Raw genomic sequence first — 21,745 nt, 5'->3', positions numbered from 1 at the left:
TCCAGTTTAATTTTCAGAGGCACACGATTCCTCCTGACCTAATAGGAGTCAAATTCCTCCTGGCCTAATAGGAATCAATACTGTATGTCTGTGCCTTGTACATTAATGTCCTTACACTATAAAACAAATAGGTCAGGATAGTAAACATTGAGTTAACCTGTGTAGTTACTAATATAGAGTAATTGTTCATCTTCATACCTGTGAGTGTTAGTATCTAAACAGGTGAGTGAATTCATAGCTTTCACGTTGGGAGAGAGATTCCTGTTCCTTTCCTGTAATTGCTGAAATCAGGCTGACTGTTTGTAATGTAAAGTATGAGTTTTTCGTTAAAATATTTTTCCCAGGCATAGTTTAGGGGAATTCAGGATCAGATGATGTGTGTTTCTGCATTCTGCATTGTCGTTCTTGGTAGGACAGCGTTCTTTTTCAGTGGGCTGACATCATGCTTTTCCTCTCTGGAACGCCCCTACCGTGTTTCCTAGTTACTCGGTCCTCGTGGAGCTGGTGGACGACCGTTTCCAGGGTGCTCCCCGCAGACCTCTCAGCTGGAGGTCCCTGGCTGCCTTGAGCAGAGTTTCAGTCAGTGTCTCCAAGGTAACACGGCATCAGCTTTGGGGTTCACATGTCACTGAAACGGTTGGATCTTCATACTAAATGTTTCGGAAGCATGAAAGTCACCTGTGGGCACCGCAGAGCATTTGTGCCAGCGGAGCTCTGGAAGCCAGCCCTCCTCTCGTGCCCTCCCCTGTGCCCCCACCAGCGGGTGCCCAGCTCCAGGGACTGAGCCCCGAGGTTCCCCGTGGGCATGGGTGTCAGTGAGCCTTGCCTGCCTTCCCGGGGTCAGGACCCACCAGCACGTGCTCAGAAGCCACCCACACACATTCACAGATGACTCAGAAAACATGGACACGTTTGTTTGCATAGCTAGCAGGTCTCTCAGAGAAAGAAAGGGAATTAATACGTATCACTGAACACCTCTGACAGCCCCAGCCCTAAGAATAAAGCCCGGTTTCCCCCCTCAGTCAGTCTCTCCCATCAGGGAGCTTCCATAAGCCTCTTATCCTTCTCCATCAGAGGGTAGACAGACTTAAACCACAGTCACAGGAAACTAGCCAGTCTAATCACATGGACCACAGCCTTGTTTAACTCAATGAAAGTGTGAGTCATGCCGTGTAGGGCCACCCAAGACGGCCGGGTCATGGTGGAGAGGTCTAACAGAATGCGGTCCACTGGAGAAGGGAATGGCAAATGACTTTAGTATTCTTGCCTTGAGAACCCCATGAACAGTATGAAAAGGCATAAAGATATGACACTGAAAGATGAACTCCCCAGGTTGGTAGGTGCCCAGTATGCTACTGGAGATCAGTGGGGAAATAAATCCAGAAAGAATGCAGAGGTGGAGCCAAAGCAAAAACAACACCCAATTGTGGATGTGACTGGAGATAGAAGCAAGGTCCGATGCTGTAAAGAGTAATATTGAATAGGAATGTGGAATGTTAGGTCCATGAATCAAGGCAAATTGGAAGTCGTCAAACAGGAGATGGTAAGAGTGAACGTCGACGTTTTAGGAATCAGTGAACTAAAATGGACTGGAATGTGTGAATTTAATTCAGCTGACCATTATATCTACTACTGTGGGCAAGAATCCCTTAGAAGAAAAGGAGTAGCCATCATAACCAACAAAAGAGTCCGAAATGCAGTACTTGGATGCAATCTCAAAAACGACAGAATGATCTCTGTTCGTTTCCAAGTCAAACCATTCACTATCATGGTAATCCAAGTCTATGCCCCAACCAATAATGCTGAAGAGGCTGAAGTTGAACGTTTCTATGAAGACCTATAAGACCTTCTAGAACTAGCACCCAAAAAAGATGTCCTTTTCATTATAGGAGACTGGAATGCAAAAGTAGGAAATCAAGAAACACCTGGAGTAACAGGCAAATTTGACCTTGGAGTACGGAATGAAGCAGGGCAAAGGCTAATAGAGTTCTGCCAAGAGAACACACTGGTGATAGCAAACACTTTCTTCCAACAACACAAAAGAAGACTCTACACATGGACATCACCAGATGGTCAACACCGAAATCAGATTGATTATATTCTTTGCAGCCAAAGATGGAGAAGCTCTATACAATTAGCAAAAACAAGACCAGGAGCTGACTGTGGCTCAGATCATGAACTCCTTATTGCCAAATTCAGACTTAAATTGAAGAAAGTAGGGAAAACCACTAGACCTAATTCAGAAATGACTTAAATCCCTTATGATTATACAGTGGAAGTGAGAAATAGATTTAAGGGACTAGATCTGATAGATAGAGTGCCTGATGAACTCTGGACGGAGGTTCGTGACATTGTACAGGAGACAGGGATCAAGACCATCCCCAAGAAAAAGAAATGAAAAAAAGGAAAATGGCTGTCTGAAGAGGCCTTACAAATAGGTGTGAAAAGAAGGGAAACGAAAAGCAAAGGAGAAAAGGAAAGCTATACCCATCTGAATGCAGAGTTCTAAAGAATAGCAAGGAGAGATAAGAAAGCCTTCCTCAGTGATCAGTGCAAAGAAATAGAGGAAAACAATAGAATGGAAAAACTAGAGATCTCTTCAAGAAAATTAGAGATAGCAAGGGAACAATCCATGCAAAGATGGGCTCACTAAAGGACAGAAATGGTAGGGACCTAACAGAAGCAGAAGATATTAAGAAGAAGTGGCAAGAATACACAGAAGAACTGTACAAAAAAGATCTTCACGACTCAGATCATCACGATGGTGTGATCACTCACCTAGAGCCAGACATCCTGGAATGTGAAGTCAAGTGGGTCTTAGAAAGCATCACTACGAACAAAGCTCGTGGAGGTGATGGAATTCCAGTTGAGCTATTTCAAATCCTAAAAGATGATGCTGTAAAAGTGCTGCACTCAATATGCCAGCAAATTTGGAAAACTCAGCAGTGGCCACAAGACTGGAAAAAGTCAGTTTTCATTCCAATCCCAAAGAAAGACAATGCCAAAGAATGCTCAAACTTCCACACAATTGCACTCATCTAACACACTAGCAAAGTAATGCTCAAAATTCTCCAAACCAGGCTTCAGCAATACGTGAACCGTGAACTTCCAGGTGTTCAAGCTGGTTTTAGAAAAGACAGAGGAACCAGAGGTCAAATTGCCAACATCCGCTAGATCATGGAAAAAGCAAGAGAGTTCCAGAAAAACATCTATTTCTGCTTTATTTACTCTGCCAAAGCCTTTGACTGTGTGGATCACAGTAAACTGTGGAAAATTCTGAAAAGAGATGGGAATACCAGACCACCAGACCTGCCTCCTGAGAAATCTGTATGCAGTCAGGAACCAACAGTTAGACAGGACATGGAACAACAGACTGGTTCCAAATCGGGCAAGGAGTATGTCAAGGCTGTATATTGTCACCCTGCTTATTTAACTTATATGCAGAGTACATCATGAGGAACGCTGGGTTGGATGAAGCACAAGCTGGAATCAAGATTGCCGGGAGAAATATCAATAACCTCAGATGTGCAGATGACACCACCCTTATGGCAGAAAGTGAAGAACAAAAGAGCCTCTTGATGAAAGTGAAAGAGGAGAGTGAAAAAGTTGGCTTAAAGCTCAACATTCAGAAAACGAAGATCATGGCATCCGGTCCCATCACTTCATGGCAAATAGATGGGGAAACAGTGTCAGACTTTATTTTTTGGGACTCCAAAATCACTGCAAATGGTGATTGCAGCCATGAAATTAAAAGACGCTTACTCCTTGGAAGGAAAGTTATGACCAACCTAGACAGTGTATTAAAAAGCAGAGACGTTACTTTGCCAAGAAAGGTCCATCTAGTCAAGGCTGTGGTTTTTCCAGTGGTCATGTATGGATGTGAGAGTTGGACTGTGAAGAAAGCTGAGCGCCGAAGAATTGATGCTTTTGAACTGTAGTGTTAGAGAAGACTCCTGCGAGTCTGTCTGCAAGGAGATCGATCCTGAGTGTTCATTGGAAGGACTGATGTTGAAACTGAAGCTCCAGTACTTTGGTCACCTGATGCAAAGAGCTGACTCATTTGAAAAGACCCTGATGCTGGGAAGTATTGGGGGCAGGAGAAGGGGACGACAGAGTATGAGATGGTTGGATGGCATCACCGACTCGATGGACATGAGTTTGGGTGAACTCCGGGAGTTGGTGATGGACAGGGAGGCCTGGCGTGCTGCAGTCCATGGGGTCGCAGAGAGTCAGACACGACTGAGTGACTGAACTGACTGACTGAGCACCTGATGTCTTCTCTCACCACCCTGTTGTTATCCGAGGGGCGAGGAGTCAGTGTTAGGGAGGTCGGGTGATAAACCCGTGCTCACGCAGCTCGTGTGTGGAACCAGGCTTCAAACCCAGGGCCACATGAGTTCCCGGCCTGTGTTCACCTCCATCCCGCTCGTGGCAGGATAGCAGGGATGGGTCACCCTGTACCAGGACTACAAGAATAAACGTGCAGAGTGTCCTCTGTTAGTAGTTCCGAGTTCCCTGTCCCGCTGCGGGAGGCACGGGCAGCCCTGAAGGAAGGGCCAGTGGGAGCCACGGCAGCTGCCTGAGTGCAGGCTGAGCTGCTGAGGCTTTAGCCTGTGAACGTGGCTTTGTCCTGTAGAATCAGGGGGTCTGTGCTGACTCCAGTGTTGAGTTCTTTAAACGCTGTGTCCGTAGCCTGTGTATGTGCTGTGTTTGCAGTCGCCTGCCATGTCAGCGACAGCCAGATGGCAGATCTTCGGTCTAGAATGCCCAGTTACATTCCCGAGGGGAAATGGACATGCTTGTGAGTTACGAGGGGGTGGAGGAGGCCCACGTTTCTTGCACACGGACTCAGGTTTGTGTTTCTGTTTTGTGCGATACGGAGTTTGTTTTTCCATGTCTCCTTAGGAACTTATGCTGTGCTATTTGATTAAACCCTCCACCATGACCGACAAGGACATGGAGTCACCCGAGTGTATGAAACAAATTAAAGTTCAAGTAAGTGAACTCAGAGCCAAGTTCACATCATCCAGCAGGCTCTGCCCGTTGCGTTGTGTCTGTCCTCTGGAAGGTGTGGTCCCCAGACAGGACAGGATCAGCGTCTCCCCTCTGCCCTCTGAGACCCTTCCCCACTGAACCCAGCCTCGCTCCCCCTCAATCCCGCGGCCTCGATGCCCTCTGGTTTCTATCCCCAGCGCTCGGCCAGAACCACCTGCACTGCCGGCCTGGGGCCAGCCCGGCCTCTCCTGGTGCTCAATCCCCGAGACAAGGGTCGCTGCCAGCCTGCTGCCCCCCTGAACTTCCGGTCTGGCTCCAGGGCCAGGCTGGGCTTCCTGGAGGGTTTTCTCTGCTGGGACCCTAGTCCATCCTCCAGTCGCCCAATCCTGGTTAATACTTCTGTCCTTCCCCTTGTTCCTGCCCCCCACACCCTGCTGTAGGCCTGCGGAGTCCGTCTCCAGGGCCTCAGCCCACTGGCTGTCCTTACTGTGTCTACTGGGTTAGCTTTTCAGTAAATACCACTCCAGACCCTGGAGTCCCTTCTCTGCGCTGACCCAGACGCACCAGAGCCGTGACGGATCCGGTTCCGTGTCAGACGTCGGGTTCACGCCATCGCTCCCTGTTCCTGAAACGTGCTGCCAGACAACCAGAGCAGCGGCCAGGGGAGCTCTTAGAATCCCGGGGTGATGCCCGTGGATGCCATTTCCATGCTGGGTTTGCCGCATTCACGTTCCTCCCCATGTTTATTTGCAAGGAACACAAGCAGGTACCATCCTCATACAGGCGGCTGTGAAACATCCCTGCGATGCCGCATGTCTAGCATGTTCGTGTATTTCTGCTTCCAAAATTCAGCCGCCTTTGTGTTTGGATTGGTTCCAGGAGGTGATTCTCAGCCGTTGGGTCTCTTCACGGGAGAGGAGTGACCAGGATGAACTTTAACAATTCAGCCTCAGGTTTCTAATCTCACCGGCAGATACCACTGAGCTTCCTGCATAAGCCAAATTCAGGCGAGGTAAAAAGTCCTTTCGTGGTAATTGCCCCTTAATGTAAAAGTTGTAAAGGGCGTGGCGCTCCTGGCACCAGAAACTGTTAGTATTTTAAACATTAAAATGCACGGAGGAGATCGGCCCTTGCGGGGACCACAGGTTCTGTCCTTGGATTGCTCGCTCACCGACCCCCAGCCTGTCACCCTGGCGCCTCGGGGGTTGTGGGAGGCAGACTCTCCCAGCAGCAGGGAACTTCTGTTAGCCCCTGATTTTACCTGAAACGGTGGTTTCCCAGCAGCGGCGCAGTCCTGTGCGCCCGCCTCCTGTTACCCACGTCCAGTCTGTCCTGGAGCAGGGTGCTCTGTCCACAGGTCTCAGCTCTCCAGGACCTTCAGCCAGCTAGCCCAACATGGAGAATTCCACGAACTGTCTCCCAAGGATTGCTGTGTCAAAAGAAGCATTTTAAACCAAGTTGCCTCGTTATTTCTCAGTGGCCTCGTCAGCAGGCGTGTTGGGTAGAGCACATGGCAGTATGGTCCAGGGCTGGATGAGAGTTGCATATTGCGTCACCGAACTCACTACGAAATAAAAACGCGGTGAGAAAAATAAATCGAGGTGTTTGGTGAGTGCAATTAATATTTCATAAAACACACTAGACAAAGTAAGTAAGCTTACTTTGTTTAAAAAAAGCAAAGGAAAACAGAATTGTGTAGATGACAGTGAAGAGCGTTACCTGAGGGCCAGGAGTGAGTTGGGATGAGTGGACAGGGCCGGTGAGCAAGTGTCTGAGATTCAGTGCCCAGATCCACGCCCCTGGCGGGCAGGCTTCTCCTTGGCACTGACTACCCCGGGAGCAGACAGTTAGAACCGTCTTTGGAAGCCATGAGACGGGAAAACCAAAGCAGGCCTGTTTGCATTCCGCTCACCTTGGTGTCAGAGCTCCTGACGACCGAAGTTCTGCTTGAGGCTGTGTGTTCCACGCACTGCATCTCTTCTCCTCCTGATCCTGCTCTCGCAGCCAGAGGTTAAGTCTGCATCTTCCAGATTTGGCGTCCAGATGATGGAGCTCTGTTCACCCCCTCCCCACTTCAGACCAGTAATGCCCAGTTTGAAAGCACTCTTTGCTCTTCATTAGTGACAGGACAAGTTGGTCAGCATTTTTATCATCCACCGTGCTTACTCCAGGCTCCCTTAGACAAAGACTTGGCTTTGAACCATCACTTTCTCGAAACCTTGACAAGTCAGCAAAAAAATTTCCAGAGCCGTCTCCTTCCTATTTGATTTATCCTTCGTGAGGCCATTTCTTTCCAAGCCTAATCAGGGCATCGAATGCCTTAATGGTACACTGTTGCCATGGATCCTTCACCAGAGAATCGTCACCCTCTCAGCTTTCCAGACACTGTGTCATCAGTTAATAGCCTCGAAGATTGTGGTGACTCCTTGGAATAAAGGCTCCAGAAAAGGTGTAGGAAAGCGTGACGACCACAGTTATGACTTATAACTGAAAGCTTCAGAAGGGTGCCTGCAAGCCTTGAGGGAAAGATTCTGCCCCATCGTGTATGGTTTGAACACCGGGTAGCAGGCCATGCGCTCTGAGCGTCAGAGGATGATACACAAGCCGAGGTTAGATACAGCTCTGGAGTAGATACAGCAGCCGAGGTTTTGGTTTACATCACCCTCGAAGTCTGCAGCTGAAAGCAGGATCAGCTTACCTGTGGAAGCATTAGACCTAACACCTCTTTCTTACCTTCTGAGATAAGTGTACAAGATGGCATTTGTTTGGAGTAGGAAATAGCAACCCACTCCAGTATTCTTGGCTGGAGAATCCCATAGAGGAGTCTGGCAGGCTACAGTCTATGGGGTCACAAAGAGTAGGACATGACTGAGCAACTGAACATACATATACTGTGACATTTGTTTAAAAAAAAAACAACTCAGATTCATCAAGATAGGAAAATTGCTCTGTGATACAGCCATCTTTGGCAGTTTCTGGGGTTTGCTGCCCACCCCGCCTTCAAAGCATCAGACTTACATGGCTCTTAAATCTCACAGGCCTTCCAGGCCAGCTTAAGCACCAAACTCTGTCACCAGATCCTTGCTCCCCATTGCTTTTCTCACTCTTGCTCTGTGCCAGCACGGGCTCGGCGGCATCACGCTGACTGGTTTGCATCCAGCTTGACCACTTACTGACTGTGCGGTCCTAACTTTGGTTTCCTCATCTGTTAGGTGGGAATAATGTTACCAGCATATACACGCAGTGGAACAGACTGTTCAGCCACAAAAAGGAATGAATATTGACCCACGTGCCAACACAGGTTAGGCTTCCCTGGTGGCTCAGAGGTTAAGGCGTCTGCCTCCAATGCAGGAGACCCAGGTTCGATCCCTGGGTTGGGAAGATCCCTGGAGAAGGAAATGGCAACCCACTCCAGTACTCTTGCTGGAGAATCCCACGGACGGAGGAGCCTGGTAGGCTACAGTCCACAAGGTCGCAAAGAGTCGGACATGACTGAGCAACTTCACTTCACTTCCAACACAGATGGACCTCAGAAACATGCAAAGTGAGAGAAGCTGACACAAAAGGTCACATACTGTGTGATTGTGGTCATATACGCGAGTAGATAAATCCATACAGAACTCAGATTGCTGTGGTCACCAGAGTCTGCAGCGAGGGAGGGATGGGGGAGAAACTGGTTAGTGGGTCCGGACTCTCCTTTCGGGGCAATGAATGTTCTAGAACCAGATAGAGCTGCTGGTTGTACAACATTGTGAATGTACTAAATGCCGTTAAATTATTCAGAGTTTTCATATCTTTGTATTTTACATAAAAATAAAGTTAAATATCATTAACATGATGTGAATCTCACCTCAATAAAAGTAAGTAAAAATAATGATACAGTGTTACTGGGAATTCCCTGGCACTTCAGGTGGTTAGGACTTAGTGCTTTCACTACCGTGAGCCCAGGTTCAGTCCCTGGTCAGGGAACTAAGATCCTGCAAAAGCCATACACCGTGGCCAAAAATAATAATGACATTACTGACCCCAGCAGGTTGCTGGAGATGGTGGTGGGTTGATCCGTACAAGCTTCTTTAGCTCAGAGCCTGGCCCGTAACACTCTTCAGCACTTTGCAGGTATGAGGGTTCATTTTGCGGGGCAGAGTCACCACATCCTTAGAGCCACAGTGCACCCCACCCGTGACAGCTGTTATTAATACTTATTGATGATTACCATAGGTTGATCCTCTTATCTGCAGTTGTAGAAGCTGACCTCGTCTCATCTCAGTTCCAGACTGAGGGGAAATGATGGCATCTTTGCCTTCCCTGTCCTACAGTTCCCTCATAAAGAGATTCAGTTGTCTTAAAAAAAAAAAAACCAAACTATTTATATGTAACACTCAGCTCCCACTCATATTGGTTTAATATATAACATTAAACCAGGGTAAGTAGGACACCATTTTAGGGAGGTTGACCAGAAAAAAAAATTGCTCTTTACTTGAATGTGGGTTTTCATTTTCTCCTGTGGGAAAAGTACTTAGGTTAAAAAGAAATTAAATGTTTCTCCTCTCCACCCCCCACCTCCATGTATAATATTTATTGGACTTTCCTGGCTGTAAGAGTAATCCAGCACGTTGTGGAGGCTTTGGAAAAATACCTTCGTGTGAGTGCGTTTAGCCCTGAGAATCGGTGACTCTCAGGCATGGTCTGGCCTTGCTGGAAACAGGAGCCTAGCTGTCGTCATCCCAGGAGCGCTGAGGGGGACAGACGAGTGCCCAGGGCCGCGCTGACCGCTGTGCTGCCGACAAGGAGTATGCTTGGGGGAGCCTGGGGGCCTGCTGGCACTCATTTGGGGGCGGAATCGGCACCAGCACTGGCTCTCCTGCAGTTCGCGTTTGGCCGGTAAGACCACGGAGACGGCGGATTCTCGGTCCACAGTTCTACAAAACTGAGCCACGCTGCCATCTGTTGGTGCTGTTCTGATGCTTCACTTCTTTTACTGGGGTAAAACCTGTACACTGCGATTCTGTGAGCAGGGGATTTGTAGCCTGTGTGCCTCAGCTGGTAAAGAATCCGCCTCCAATGCGGGAGACCTGGGTTCAATCCCTGGATTGGGAAGATCCCCTGGAGAAGGGAACCGGCTACCCGCTCCAGTATTCTGGGCTGGAGAATTCCACGGACTGTATAATCCATGGGTTCGCAAAGAGCCGGACACGACTGAGCGACTTTCACTTTCGAGTGAAAGAAAAGAATGATTGAGGTTGATTGCTGCCAGTCGCCTCCAGGGTGCAGAACAGCCCTGAAAATAGGGGGTGGGGATCTTGAAAGCTTTGTCTGAAAGTCCAGGTCACATGGCACTGAGAGAAAGTAGCATGAAATTAGGGTTTCTAATATTTACCGATTCTTATTTAATTGTTTCGCAGTATGTTTCTTCTGTTCGTATTTGAATGCCGATGAAAGCAGAATCCTCATTTTCTCCTTTAAGTCTTCCCTCACGCTGGCAAATCGCTGAACCAGGTCACCCTGCACACCGCTGGTCACTTTCTGGTAGGTAGCTGGATGCTGGAGGTGACCTCACGGGCTTTGCTATCAAACCTGGTCTGAAGCCTGGTTTTGCCACTGACTGCCTTTGGGGAAGTCAGTTTCCCGTCTCATCTGTACATTTGGCATGCTGTAAGTACCAGTCTCACAGGATGGTCTTAGAGATTGAAAGGGAAGAGTAGAAAGTGTGTGCCCTGGCATGGACTCGTCCATGAACACTCATGAAATGCAGCTGTTATGATTACTAATATTAATAATTGAGTAAAGAACTGGGCCTGGAAGCTTAATCCTGAGACAGCATGAAGAGAAAGGGGGAAGGTGGGCATACCCTCCAAACTCAGTGGTCCTTTCATCTTCACCTGCTGAGGGCTTTATGATTCCTTGAGCACACAGAATAGCAGGCACAGTTGTTTAAGGTGGTCTCATTCTCTCTGTAGAAAGTTTTGTGTTTCTTAGAGAACAGTCCTGGAAACAACAAACATTGGTCTGCCTGCATGTTTTCCCACCAAAGTTGCCAGAGCTGCAGCACTGACCAGTACCTCTCTAGAAATAAACTTTAAGGATTTAAATATCTTTGCTGTTCATTCACTAAGTCTTGTCCAACTCTGTGAGCCCTTTGAACTGCAGCACCCCAGGCTCCTCTGTCCTCCACTGTCTCCTAGAGTTCCCCAGATTTGTGTCCATTGGGTCGGTGATGCTGTCTAATCATCTCATCCTCTGCTGCCTCCTCTCCTTTTGCCTTCGGCCTTTCCCAGCATCAGGGTATTTTCCAGTGAGTCAGGACTTTGCATCAAGTGGCCAAAGTATTGGAGCTTCAGCATCAGTCCTTCCAGTGAATATCGAGGACTGATGTCCTTTAGGATGGACTGGTTGACTTTCCCTGCAGTCCAAGGGACTCTCAAGAGTGTTCTCCAACACCACAGTTCAAAAGCATCAATGTTTTGGCACTCAGCTTTCTTTATAGTCCAACTCAACATCCATACATGACCACTGGGAAAAGCATAGCTTTGACTATGGTCCAAAGATGGACCTTTGTCGGCAAGTAATGTCTCTACTTTTTAATATGCTGTCTAGGTTTGCTATAGCTCTTCTTCCAGAGAGCAAGCATCTTTGAATTTCATGGCTGCAGTCACTGTCCATGGTGGTTTTAGAGCCCAAGAAAATAAAATCTGCCACTGCTCCCACTTTTTCCCCTTCTGTTTGCCATGAAGTGATGGGGCCAGATGCCATGATCCTAGTTTTTTAAATATTGAGTTTCAAGTCAGCTTTTTCACTCTCCTCTTTTACCTTCATCAAGAGGCTTCTTAAGTTCCTCTTCACTTTCTGCCATTAGAGTGGTATCATCTGCATATCTGAGGTTGTTGATATTTCTCCTGACAGTCTTGATTCCAACATGTGATTCATCCAGCCCAGCGTTTCACATGACGTACTCTGCATATAAGTTAAATAAGCAGGATGACAATAGACAGCCTTGACATACTCCTTTCCCAATTTGGAACCAGTCCATTGTTTCATGTCTGGTTCTAACCATTGCTTCTTGACCTGCGTACAGGTTTCTCAGGAGGCAGGTAAAGTATTCCCATCTGTTTAAGCATTTCCCACAGTTTGTTGTGATCCACACAGTCAAAGACTTTAACGTAGTCAATGAGGCAAAAGGAGATTTTTTTTTAAATTTCTGTGCTTTCTCCATGATCCAGTGAATGTTGATAGTTTGACTTCTGGTTCCTCTGCCTTTTCTAAATCCAGCTTGTACATCTGGAAGTTCTCGGTTCACATCCTGCGGAAGCCTAACTTGAAGGACTTCGAGCATTGCTCTGCTAACATGTGACATTGTACAGTAATTGGAACATTCTTTGGCATTGCCCTTCTTTGATATTAGAATGAAAACTGACTTTTTCCAGCCCTCTGGCCTCTGCTGACTTTTCCAAATTTGCTGGCATATTCAGTGTAGCGCTTTAATATGTTTGAAAGTGAAAGTCAGTCAGTCGTGTCCGACTCTTTGCAACCCCATGGACTCTACAGTCCATGGAGTTCTCTAGGCCAGAATACTGGAGTGGGTAGCCTTTCCCTTCTCCAGGGGATCGTCCCAACCCAGGGATCGAACCCAGGTCTCCCGCACTGCAGGCAGATTCTTTACCAGCTGAGCTGTCAGGGAAACCCCAAATATGTTTACTAAGTAATTATTGGTACTTTGAAGATGGGTTTGGGTTTTGGAAATCAGACATCATTTGGTGCCCACACTGGGGAGTAAGATTAGGTGGATAGTTTATCAGGTTTGGTCAGAAGCAAAGAGTTCTTGGAGGCATTCTCCAAAGATGAACTCTGAGATGTTTTGCTCACTGGCTCAAGTCTGATCATTTGGGCATAAAAATCCTAATGTGCTTGTTAAGAATCATGGTTACCCATCCCAGTTGTTCCCTTCCGCCTTCTGAAGGTGTCAGAGAAAGAAGACAGACTTCCATTGTGTCTGAGTTCCGCACTTCCAGTGGGCAGAGGAGGTATGTTGCTGTGATAACCCCAACGCCCCCAGCTCCTCACATCAGGCCAGGAGATGAGAGGAAAACTGACTATGAAATTCCCAATCCCGTTTGTGTGCATAGACACACAAAGTCTGGTTCAGGAGACTGCCTGATTCCCAGCTCAGATTCTGAGACCTTTTTTCTTTCTTTTCTTTCCCCCCTACTATTGATTATTAACAGGTTGTGTGTGTTAAGTAACCTCAGTCGTGTCCGACTCTGCAACCCTAGGGACTGTTACTGTGTGCTTTTTCTATAAAAACGGCGAGGTGAAGGCACTCGTTAGTTAATAAAACTGTAAAGGTCTGAGGCACCATCCTACAAGCCCCCACTTTCTGGATTCACATTGAAAGGTGACTTTGTTCGGTGTCAGTTACTTTATGGGAAGAGTTTTCACCGCTCTGTGGATAAAAGATGCGTGCTGCTGCTTCATGCTTTAACGAGGACCCCGAACTACTAGGGAAGGCATGTTAGTAGTAGCGCCTCAGTTCAGTTCAGCCGCTCAGTGTGTCTGACTCGCAACCCCTTGGACCGCAGCATGCCAGGCCTCCCTGTCCATCACCAACTCCCAGAGTTTACCCAAACTCATGTCCACTGAGTCGGTGATGCCATCCAACCATCTCATCTTCTGTCGTCCCCTTCTACAACTTTGAAAACCCAGGGCCGTTTTTATTAATTTCGTAAATTCTTTCACTGCAGGAGGCTGAAACAGGCAGAAAGGAAAGCTGTAACTTTTTTTATGAACCACGGCTTAAGGCATGTAGAAACCTAGCATCTGTTCCAGGCAGGAACCCCCAGACGCCCCGTCCTGTCCCATCTGCTCTCAAGCACCGCACGCTCAGCACGAGCCACCTCCCGGGTGTGGGCCCATCTGGGGACTAGGGGGGTCGGTGACATAGAAGCCTCGCTCTTCTATCGTGCGGTAGAGCGTGATGTACTTGGAGGCCCTCCTCGTCCTCGGGACCACGAACTTCTCCGTGAACTCGTCTCGGTGCAGCCGCTCCTCGCCCGCTGTGGCCAGAACGCAGTTAATGAAAGCGAGGGCGTAGCTGTAGCAGTTGTGGTGGCCCTCTTCATACCTAAGAAGACAAGGGTTAGCCCTGGGCTGCCTGAAACCTTCCGTCATCTTAACCCCTCTGCAGGCTGGCCCCCTTGATGGCAGAGCATCCAGAAGTGCGATTCTGAGGGACACTTGGCATCTGGGCCCATTTCTGCTTGCAGTGCAGAAAGGACTCACCGCAATGTCCAGAGTGGTGACTTAGGTTACAACTAAGCGCCGACTGGGGGAACTTAGTTTCCCTGAAGACTTATGTTCTAGAAGTGGAATTCCATGTCTTCTGACATCCCACCATGTTTAAGGGCTTTCCAGGTGGCTCACCGGTAAAGAATTCGCCTGCTAATGCAGGAAATGCTGGTTCGATCCCTGGGTCATGAAGGTCCCCTGGAGAAGGAAATGGCAAAAACCTACTCCAGTATTCTTGCCTAGGAAATCCCGTGGATAGAAGAGCCTGGTGGGCTACAGTGTGTGGGGTTGCCAAGAGTCGACTTAGCAACGAAGCAACAGTGTCTAAACTTATTTCAAGGAAAATGTCAATTTAAGTCTACAAGCATTGCTGCTGCCGCCAAGTCACTTCAGTCGTGTCCGACTCTGTGCGACCCCATAGACAGCAGCCCACCAGACTCCGCCGTCCCTGGGATTCTCCAGGCAAGAACACTGGAGTGGGTTGCCATTTCCTTCTCCAATGCATAAAAGTGAAAAGTGAAATTGAAGTCGCTCAGTCATGTCCAACTCATAGCGATCCCATGGACTGCAGCCTACCCGGCTCCTCCATCCATGGGATTTTCCAGGCAAGAGTTTCTGTATACCTATTCTACAGTGACAAGGGGGCATGGGATCGAGAAGTTAATTTCAAAATAGCTGAAGCTTAAAACGCGGGGAGCTCTAGATAGGTTTACATTTGAACATCGTTTAAATTTCTTTAAGGGAACATAAGGCTACGGGTTTCGCTCTATGCATTATTAAATGTCTTGTGTGTATTCAGTTGCTCAATCGTGTCTGATTCTTTGCAGCCCCTATGGACTGTAGCCCGCCAAGCTCCTCTGTTCATGGAATTTTCCAGGCAAGAATACTGGAGTGGGTTGCCATTTCCTCCTCCAGGGGATCTTCCCGACCCAGGGATTGAACCCGCGTCTCCTGCATCTCCCGCATTGGCATATGGGTTCCTTACCACGGAGCCACTGGGGAAGCCTGTTAAACATCAAGTATCTAAAAATACCTAATCAAATGAGTAAAGAAACTTCAGTGCTTTTCAAAGCCCGTAGGGTGCTGTGGTTCTGAGGTGTGAAGGTGTGAAGGTGTGCTGGCTCACCTCTGCAGAAAACCGCAGCCATTCAACACCTGCTGCATTCTGTTGGACGCACCTGCCTGGGTACAGGCTCAACGTGAAAGCCGGGGCAGCTCAGCGTCCTCGGGGAGCTGGGATCACACCTGGCGGTGAGGGAGGGCCCTGTCCTACCTGTGAGGCAGCCAGGCTCCCGTGGCGGAGAAGTCCTCCAGATACTTGTCCCACTGGTCCAGCAGTCCAAACAGGCCTGGCCGCAGGAGTGGGACGCTCACACTCTGCTCCCAGCCCACCTCATCTCGCTGGACACCGTGCACCGTGTAGTTATACACGACTCCTGCGGCCAAAACCACAGTCACGCAGAGGCATCAGGGGAAACGCCGCCCCCACCCCCGTACCATCAGGGGTGACTGCACCCAAGAGAAACCCAGGTCGCTGGCACGCCCCTCCTCCGGGGACCATCTGCCTCCCCTGCTCTCAGCACCCGAGGTCGCCCCAGAGAAACGAGACAGACGGCCGAGATCGTCATCTCCAAAGACTCTTGTTGAAGCTCGATTTACAAAGGGGTCTGTCTGGTTTCCTTAAGTGAGCAGCAGGCTTCCCTTGACAAAGACCAGTGCACCTTGGCACACTCACAACAGTCACCGCATTCCAAACCCAGCCCTCCGTGTCTGTTCAGTGCCAGCTTTCTCTGATTGTTTTAAAGCAGACCTCTGCAGGCCCCACCACGTGTTCAGGTGCTGTGCCCCCTCCCCACCAGTTTATCCCTGGGGTCCCTGCCTGGCCCCTGAAGTGGGAGCAGCCAGTGGCAGTGGGCTGAGTATGGCTTTTGGGAGCAGAGGGTCTGCTCCTAACGCAAGAGGAGGGCTTGGACAACTCGATCTCCGGATGTCTGTTCCTTGTCTTAAAAATCTAACAGAGCACTCACAGGCTGGTGGTGGTTTGAATGTTTGGAGAAATTCCTTTGAGAGTGTTCAGATACTGAGGGTTGTTGGTGATATTGTCGCGATACGTTTTCTCTAGAGACACTGCTCTCTTCTAACCGGGCACCGTGGGAACTGTTTGAGCCATGAAACCGCACTTACCACCCGTGCTGGATATTCCCACATGAAGATCGGACCTTCCGTCGTACTCCCTGAAAGAAACAAGTGTGTTCCGGTCGTCTCACGCGCACACGTTTGGCAGCTGGAGTTGGTATTTAAAGTGGGCGGAGAGCGGTGGGCCTCCCCTCTTGGCTGGTACCAGAACTCGGCACCGGCAGCCAGCTGAGTGGAAACACCAGGGGAGCCGCTGCCCCATGCCCGCTCTGGATTTTCTTGGCGCCCAGTCCTGAAGGTGAGTGTGCTGGAAGGCCCGCCCCGCTGGAGCAAGAAGCCAGCCTGACGCCCGGCTCCACAGCAGCAGGGCCCACCTGGCGGGCAGCGTGTGTTGGCGGCAGCCAGTTCCGCACCACATGGGTGAGAGGGTCGTGAGTGCAGCTCAACAGGTGTCAGCCTCTGAAACGAACACCGCCCGTTCCTTGAAGCCTGTGGCCACACCTTTCCTGAAATGATTCTTCACCCCACCCTGACATTGGGTGTACAACTCCAGGTGATTTAAGCTCCATATAGGATCCCAGATCGTCACTCACTCACCTGGAGATATTCCCCACCTTTAACATGGAAAAAGCATAAGCCTCCTAGCCAGCTGGTTGTTAGGGTAAAATGCCTACTGAGTGCCACCACGCGGCGGTGTCACATGAACCAGGTCACTTTTAAATGACAGCTCTTTTGTCAGACCACAGGTCTGGATGTCTGGTTCCTCCTTAAAGCAGGAAGTCCTGGGCTTTAGAATGGCCCAAGGACACGGAGGTGGCGCTAGTGGTTCAGAACCCTCCTGCCAATGCAGGGTAGACGTAAGAGACACGGGTTTGACCCCTGGGTGGGGAAGATCCCCCGGAGAAGGGAATGGTAACCCACTCCAGTACTCTTGCCTGGGAAATCCTGTGAACAGGAGCCTGGTGGGCTACAGTCCATGGGATCGCCCAGAGTCGGACACAACTGAAGCGAGTTAGCACGCACGCAGGGACACAGATGAGTGCTCCAACTTCTTCAGAGCAACCCCCGCCCAACACCCAAAGTTGTCCTGTTGCAGCCACTGTGAGTTTTCTGCGATCCTGTGAGTTCAGAGGTTGAGAATAAAGCTGGGAAAGACAGAAAGTCTTGAGCAGCTGATCACGGCACTGGCCCTGGATGCGCGCTCCCTGTGTGTGCAGCTTCCCTGTCTCCCGCCTGAATCCCAGGGGTCCACTCCCACTCCTGCCCTCCTCCCTTTCCTTCAGCCGCTTCAGTAATATAACAGATGTCAACTGCAGGCTTGTCGTTTGTAGCGAAGGGCCAGGGACACAGCGGGAAATAAGATGAGGTCCCTGCCTCACAGAGTTCACTTGCTTCCAGAGAGGACATTTTTAGTTTAACAAGGTTTTAATAGCCTGGAAAGTGTTAGAGAACCTATGTGAGAGGGTCAGGGCCAGACCACCCCTATGCCATATGCCACTTGTGTACAAATTAAGAAAAGGGGACCCTTCTTGCAGATGCAGTTCTGCCCAGGGTGAGTGGAACTCCGGCCAAGTTTCAGTGCACAAGTGGCCGGGTGCCTTTGTGCAGTTCACAACCTGTGCAACCGTATGTGGTCGCCCTGGGGGAGCCTCATCTGCCTAGATCAGAGCCTCGGCGATTCCTCGAGTCCCTGCTGGCTCTCTTTTCTGAAGCAGATGAAGTTGTCTCAAGGTAGGTTGTGGGAGCCAGTTCTGAGGGTTTAGAAATAGGATGAGAGGGAAGGAAATAATCTGGAACTTGGTATTCCAGGGTCTGGTGGCAGGGGGCTACTACTTGGGTTCTGCAGTTTCTGGCCTGAGTGCCTGAGGGGATAGGACGATGCCTCCTCAGACGACCGGTTTCACCACCACCACCTCCCTTCTGCCGCTGCCAAGGGAGGCCAGGCCTGTCACTGTCACTAACACATCATAGAAGAAATGAGTGCTTTCCAGGGGTCAGCCTGAAAGCCTATCCCGGCTGTGTCATTTCTGGAGAGCAGGGCTGCAGCTGTTCACTGTTTGAGCATCATGATTCTGGTTAAGGTGGAAAGGAAGGTTCTGCCAGTCACCTTCCGAGCTGAGTATGGAAGAACAGCATGGGAAGGAGCAGTCTGGTTCAACACCACGCCTGCCACACCTGGGCCAGCTTGATAGGCCTTATCGCTGTCCCACATAACTCTGCAAGGTCGATGGGTCCTCATTTAGCAGATGAGGGTCCCAGAGCTCGTCTGAAGCAGAGCAGAAACCGGGGGCTTCTTGGCGTCAAAGCCTGCATGCTCCCCTCTGCACCCCGCAGCCTCCCCGAGGAAGGAGGTGCAGTCTGTTTTGCCTCTAATGTTGACCCGTGCCTCCTACACACGTCAGTTCATTTCCTCCCCATAGGAACAGGAAGGGGATTGATTAAGGGCGCTGGTGAGCAAAGAAGCACTCAAGTCCCATTTTCTAGTCCCAAACCAGCATGAGGGTTCGGGCGGGGGCGTGTTTCAGGAGGCAGGAACGTCCGGGCATTGGATGGTGATGGTGTGCAGGACACACTTCTAAGAGCTCACTCAACACCTGTGTCCTCTTGAAGCTTGGCTTGTAGCAGCACCAGTTTCAGTTCCATCTGTCAACTCAGGACTCGGAGAAGCCACCATCCTTTCTTCTGACTTCTGAAATGTTTCTGAAAGTCAGGTGGCATCTCCCGTTTTAGCAGAGCAGCTCGTCTCAGTTTCACACACCTCCCTGGAAAACGGTCTGTAAGTGGCCATTCTTCAGGCTCTCGGCTGGGTACCTGCTTGTCACTAAGGTTACAAACTAACTCGAAGTAAACATATTGTTTTGATGAGATTAGCTGCTGGGTCATTTTCCCAGTGAGTCTCTTGGCATGAAATCTATGATTAAAAAAAACAATCTCCAGTCTATTGATTCCTCTCTCTTAGAATTGTATAAGCAGCTTTGACCTTTGTATATTCTTGCTGCTGCTGCTGCTAAGTCACTTCAGTCATGTCCGACTCTGTGTGACCCCATAGACGGCAGCCCACCAGGCTCCCCCCCAAAAAAGTATGTGGTTGTTATTGAGTCACTCAGTCATGTCTGACTCTGCAACCCCATGGACTGTAGCCTGCCAGGCTCCTCTGTCCATGGGATTTCCCAGGCAAGAATACTGGAGTGGGTTGACATTTCCTCCTCCAGGGGATCTTCCCCACCCAGGGATCGAACCCATGTTTTGTTTGCCTCCAGCATTGACAGGTGGATTCTTTACTACTGAGCCACCAGGGAAGCCCCCAGGAACGTACGCACTCTTCTACTCTTATGAAACACAGAGGCCTACGTCTTAGCGTTTAACTCCAAAGCACTGAACAAATGATCTGCCGGATCTCACACTGTAGAGTACATGTTAGAAAAGGAAAGTGAGAGTGACCGAAACAGCGAAGGGAAGCCTGGCAGAGTCCAGGGCAACACGTCGAACGGCGTACCTGAGAAACGTCCCTCGAGTCGGCCTGAGGAGGAAGGAGCATGTTTCTCGATGGCCGTTGGTAAACGGCTCAGAGATGCTGACCGGCGCTTCCTCCAGCCTCCTGGAGCCCACGTCCTGCCCGCAGAGGGGGCAGCCCCTCGGCACCCCGAAGCTGTAGATGTACTTCTGACAGTGGTTGAACTTGATGATAGGCTTCCCGGCCTCTGGGCACTGCATGGCTTCCCTGTCCTGGGCAAGCAGGGGCGAGCTCCCCGGACTTCCTTCTCCTCATTAACTCAGCCAGTAAATGTCCTGCATCCGAGTGACCTGAGAGCTGTGACGTCATTCGCGGGGCGGCTTCAGGCCAAGCCAGCTAGAGTTAACCTGTAACCAGGCCTCCCCAGTGTCTTAAAGAGCTAGTTTCATTTGTGCTCACGCGTCTCTCTAGCCATGATACGTTTCCCCCCCCAGTCGACATCCACTCCTCTTTACCTCCAAAGCCCTCTTCTTCTGTAAAACCTTCCTCAGCTTCCCCCAGCATTCCCTTGCATTGGCAGCGCTGTGTTTGTTTCTCAATGGACATGAGTTTGAGCAAACTGCAGGAGATAGTGAAGGACAGGGAAGCGTGGTGTGCTGAAGTTCGTGGGGTCCGCAAAGAGGCGGATACGACTGAGCGACTGAACAACAATGTTTGTTTCTGCTAGAGCTGTCAGTGTCTGTGAGCTTCTTGGAGTTAGAGACGCACTTTTACTTTTGGTTTTCTAGAACAGGTTATCTCGTTTGGGTCTTGAGTAAATACATGGTATCCTTACTTTCAAGGATTCCCTAGTGGCTCAGCGGTAAAGAATCTGCCTGCAATGCAGGAGACGAGGGCTCAGTCCCTGGGTCGGGAAGATGACCTGGAGAAAGAAATGGCAACCCACTCCAGTATTTTTGCCTGGGAAATCCCATGGACAGAGGAGCCTGGTGGGCTACAGTCTAAGGGATCACGGAAGAATCTGACATGCCTTGGCAACTAAACAAGTCTCTTAACTGTTAGGGCTTCCCTGGTGGCTCAGCTGGTAAAGAATCCGCCTGTAATGCAAGAGACCCCAGTTCAATTTCTGGGTTGGAAAGATCCCTGGAAAAGGGAACAGCTACCCACTCCAGTATTGTGGCCCGGAGAATTTCATGGACTGTATAGTCCATGGGGTCTCAAAGAGTCAGACACGACTGAGTGTCTTTCATTTACTTTGAGATTATTCTTCTTGTGATATTTTATGTTGTAGAAGGAATCTTGCTCATTAAAAACCTGACAGCACGGGGATAGGGGCAGTGGCTACCCGAGGGGGTGAATACTGCCTGGGAGAGGGCATGAAGCGGGGTCTGGGGTCTGGGGTTGAGCTGATTCACTGTCTAGGTGTTGACTATGTGTTAGTCACTGAGTCGTGTCCAACTCTTTGCGACCCCCCCGCCGTGGACTGTAGCCCACCAATTTCCTCTGTCCACGGGTTTCTCCAGGCAAGAACAATAGAGTGGGTTGCCATGCCCTCCTGCAGGGGATCGTCCCGACCCAGGGATCAAACCCAGGTCTCCCCCATTGCAGGCGGATTCTTTACTGTATGAGCCACCAGGGAAGGTGGTGTTTACAATACTGTTTGCTGACAGTATTCAGTTTGTAAAACTTCATCAGACTATACATTTTACCCTATGCAGTTTGTTACTCTTCAGTTTTAAGTTTTAAGCAACTGCACAAAAAGATGGAAAACAAGGTAATGTCCAGTGTCTCTCATAACATTTTTGCACCCACCATATTATATTCCCAGGAGAAAACTAAAAGGTAAAACAAGTGAATATTTCCATGTACTTTTTTTCAAAC

At 49.5% G+C, this 21,745-nt stretch overlaps 2 protein-coding genes across 4 annotated transcripts in view; one reads left to right on the top strand and one right to left on the bottom strand.

The window, feature by feature from the left end:
• TSEN2 (tRNA splicing endonuclease subunit 2) overlaps nt 1-8,833 on the top strand; it is a 43,023-nt gene extending 34,190 nt beyond the window's left edge. For 2 of the 3 annotated variants that reach the window (XM_055413551.2, XM_055413550.2), the window contains exons 10-12: nt 483-594; nt 4,906-4,995; nt 5,875-8,833. In XM_055413551.2, the coding sequence (XP_055269526.1) occupies nt 483-594; nt 4,906-4,995; nt 5,875-5,934 (262 nt within the window). In that variant the 3' untranslated portion in view covers nt 5,935-8,833. The remainder of the gene's footprint in view (nt 1-482; nt 595-4,905; nt 4,996-5,874) is intronic. The other variant, XR_008684125.2, reaches the window with a different exon arrangement.
• A 5,036-nt stretch (nt 8,834-13,869) lies between these two features.
• On the bottom strand, nt 13,870-20,169 carry MKRN2OS (MKRN2 opposite strand). The gene is made up of 4 exons (XM_055413314.2): nt 19,907-20,169; nt 16,459-16,508; nt 15,548-15,710; nt 13,870-14,110 (listed from the first exon to the last, which is right to left on the bottom strand). Exons 1-4 carry the CDS (start codon nt 20,122-20,124, stop codon nt 13,870-13,872), a joined length of 672 nt encoding a protein of 223 aa, XP_055269289.2. The 5' UTR covers nt 20,125-20,169.
• Between the last annotated feature and the right edge of the window lie 1,576 nt (nt 20,170-21,745).

Source organism: Moschus berezovskii, chromosome 24 (genome assembly GCF_049115385.1).
Source record: "Moschus berezovskii isolate FMDL1 chromosome 24, NW_MosBer_1.0, whole genome shotgun sequence".
NCBI classification, from domain to species: Eukaryota; Metazoa; Chordata; class Mammalia; order Artiodactyla; family Moschidae; genus Moschus; species Moschus berezovskii.
This window is presented reverse-complemented; position numbering and strand designations above follow the sequence as displayed.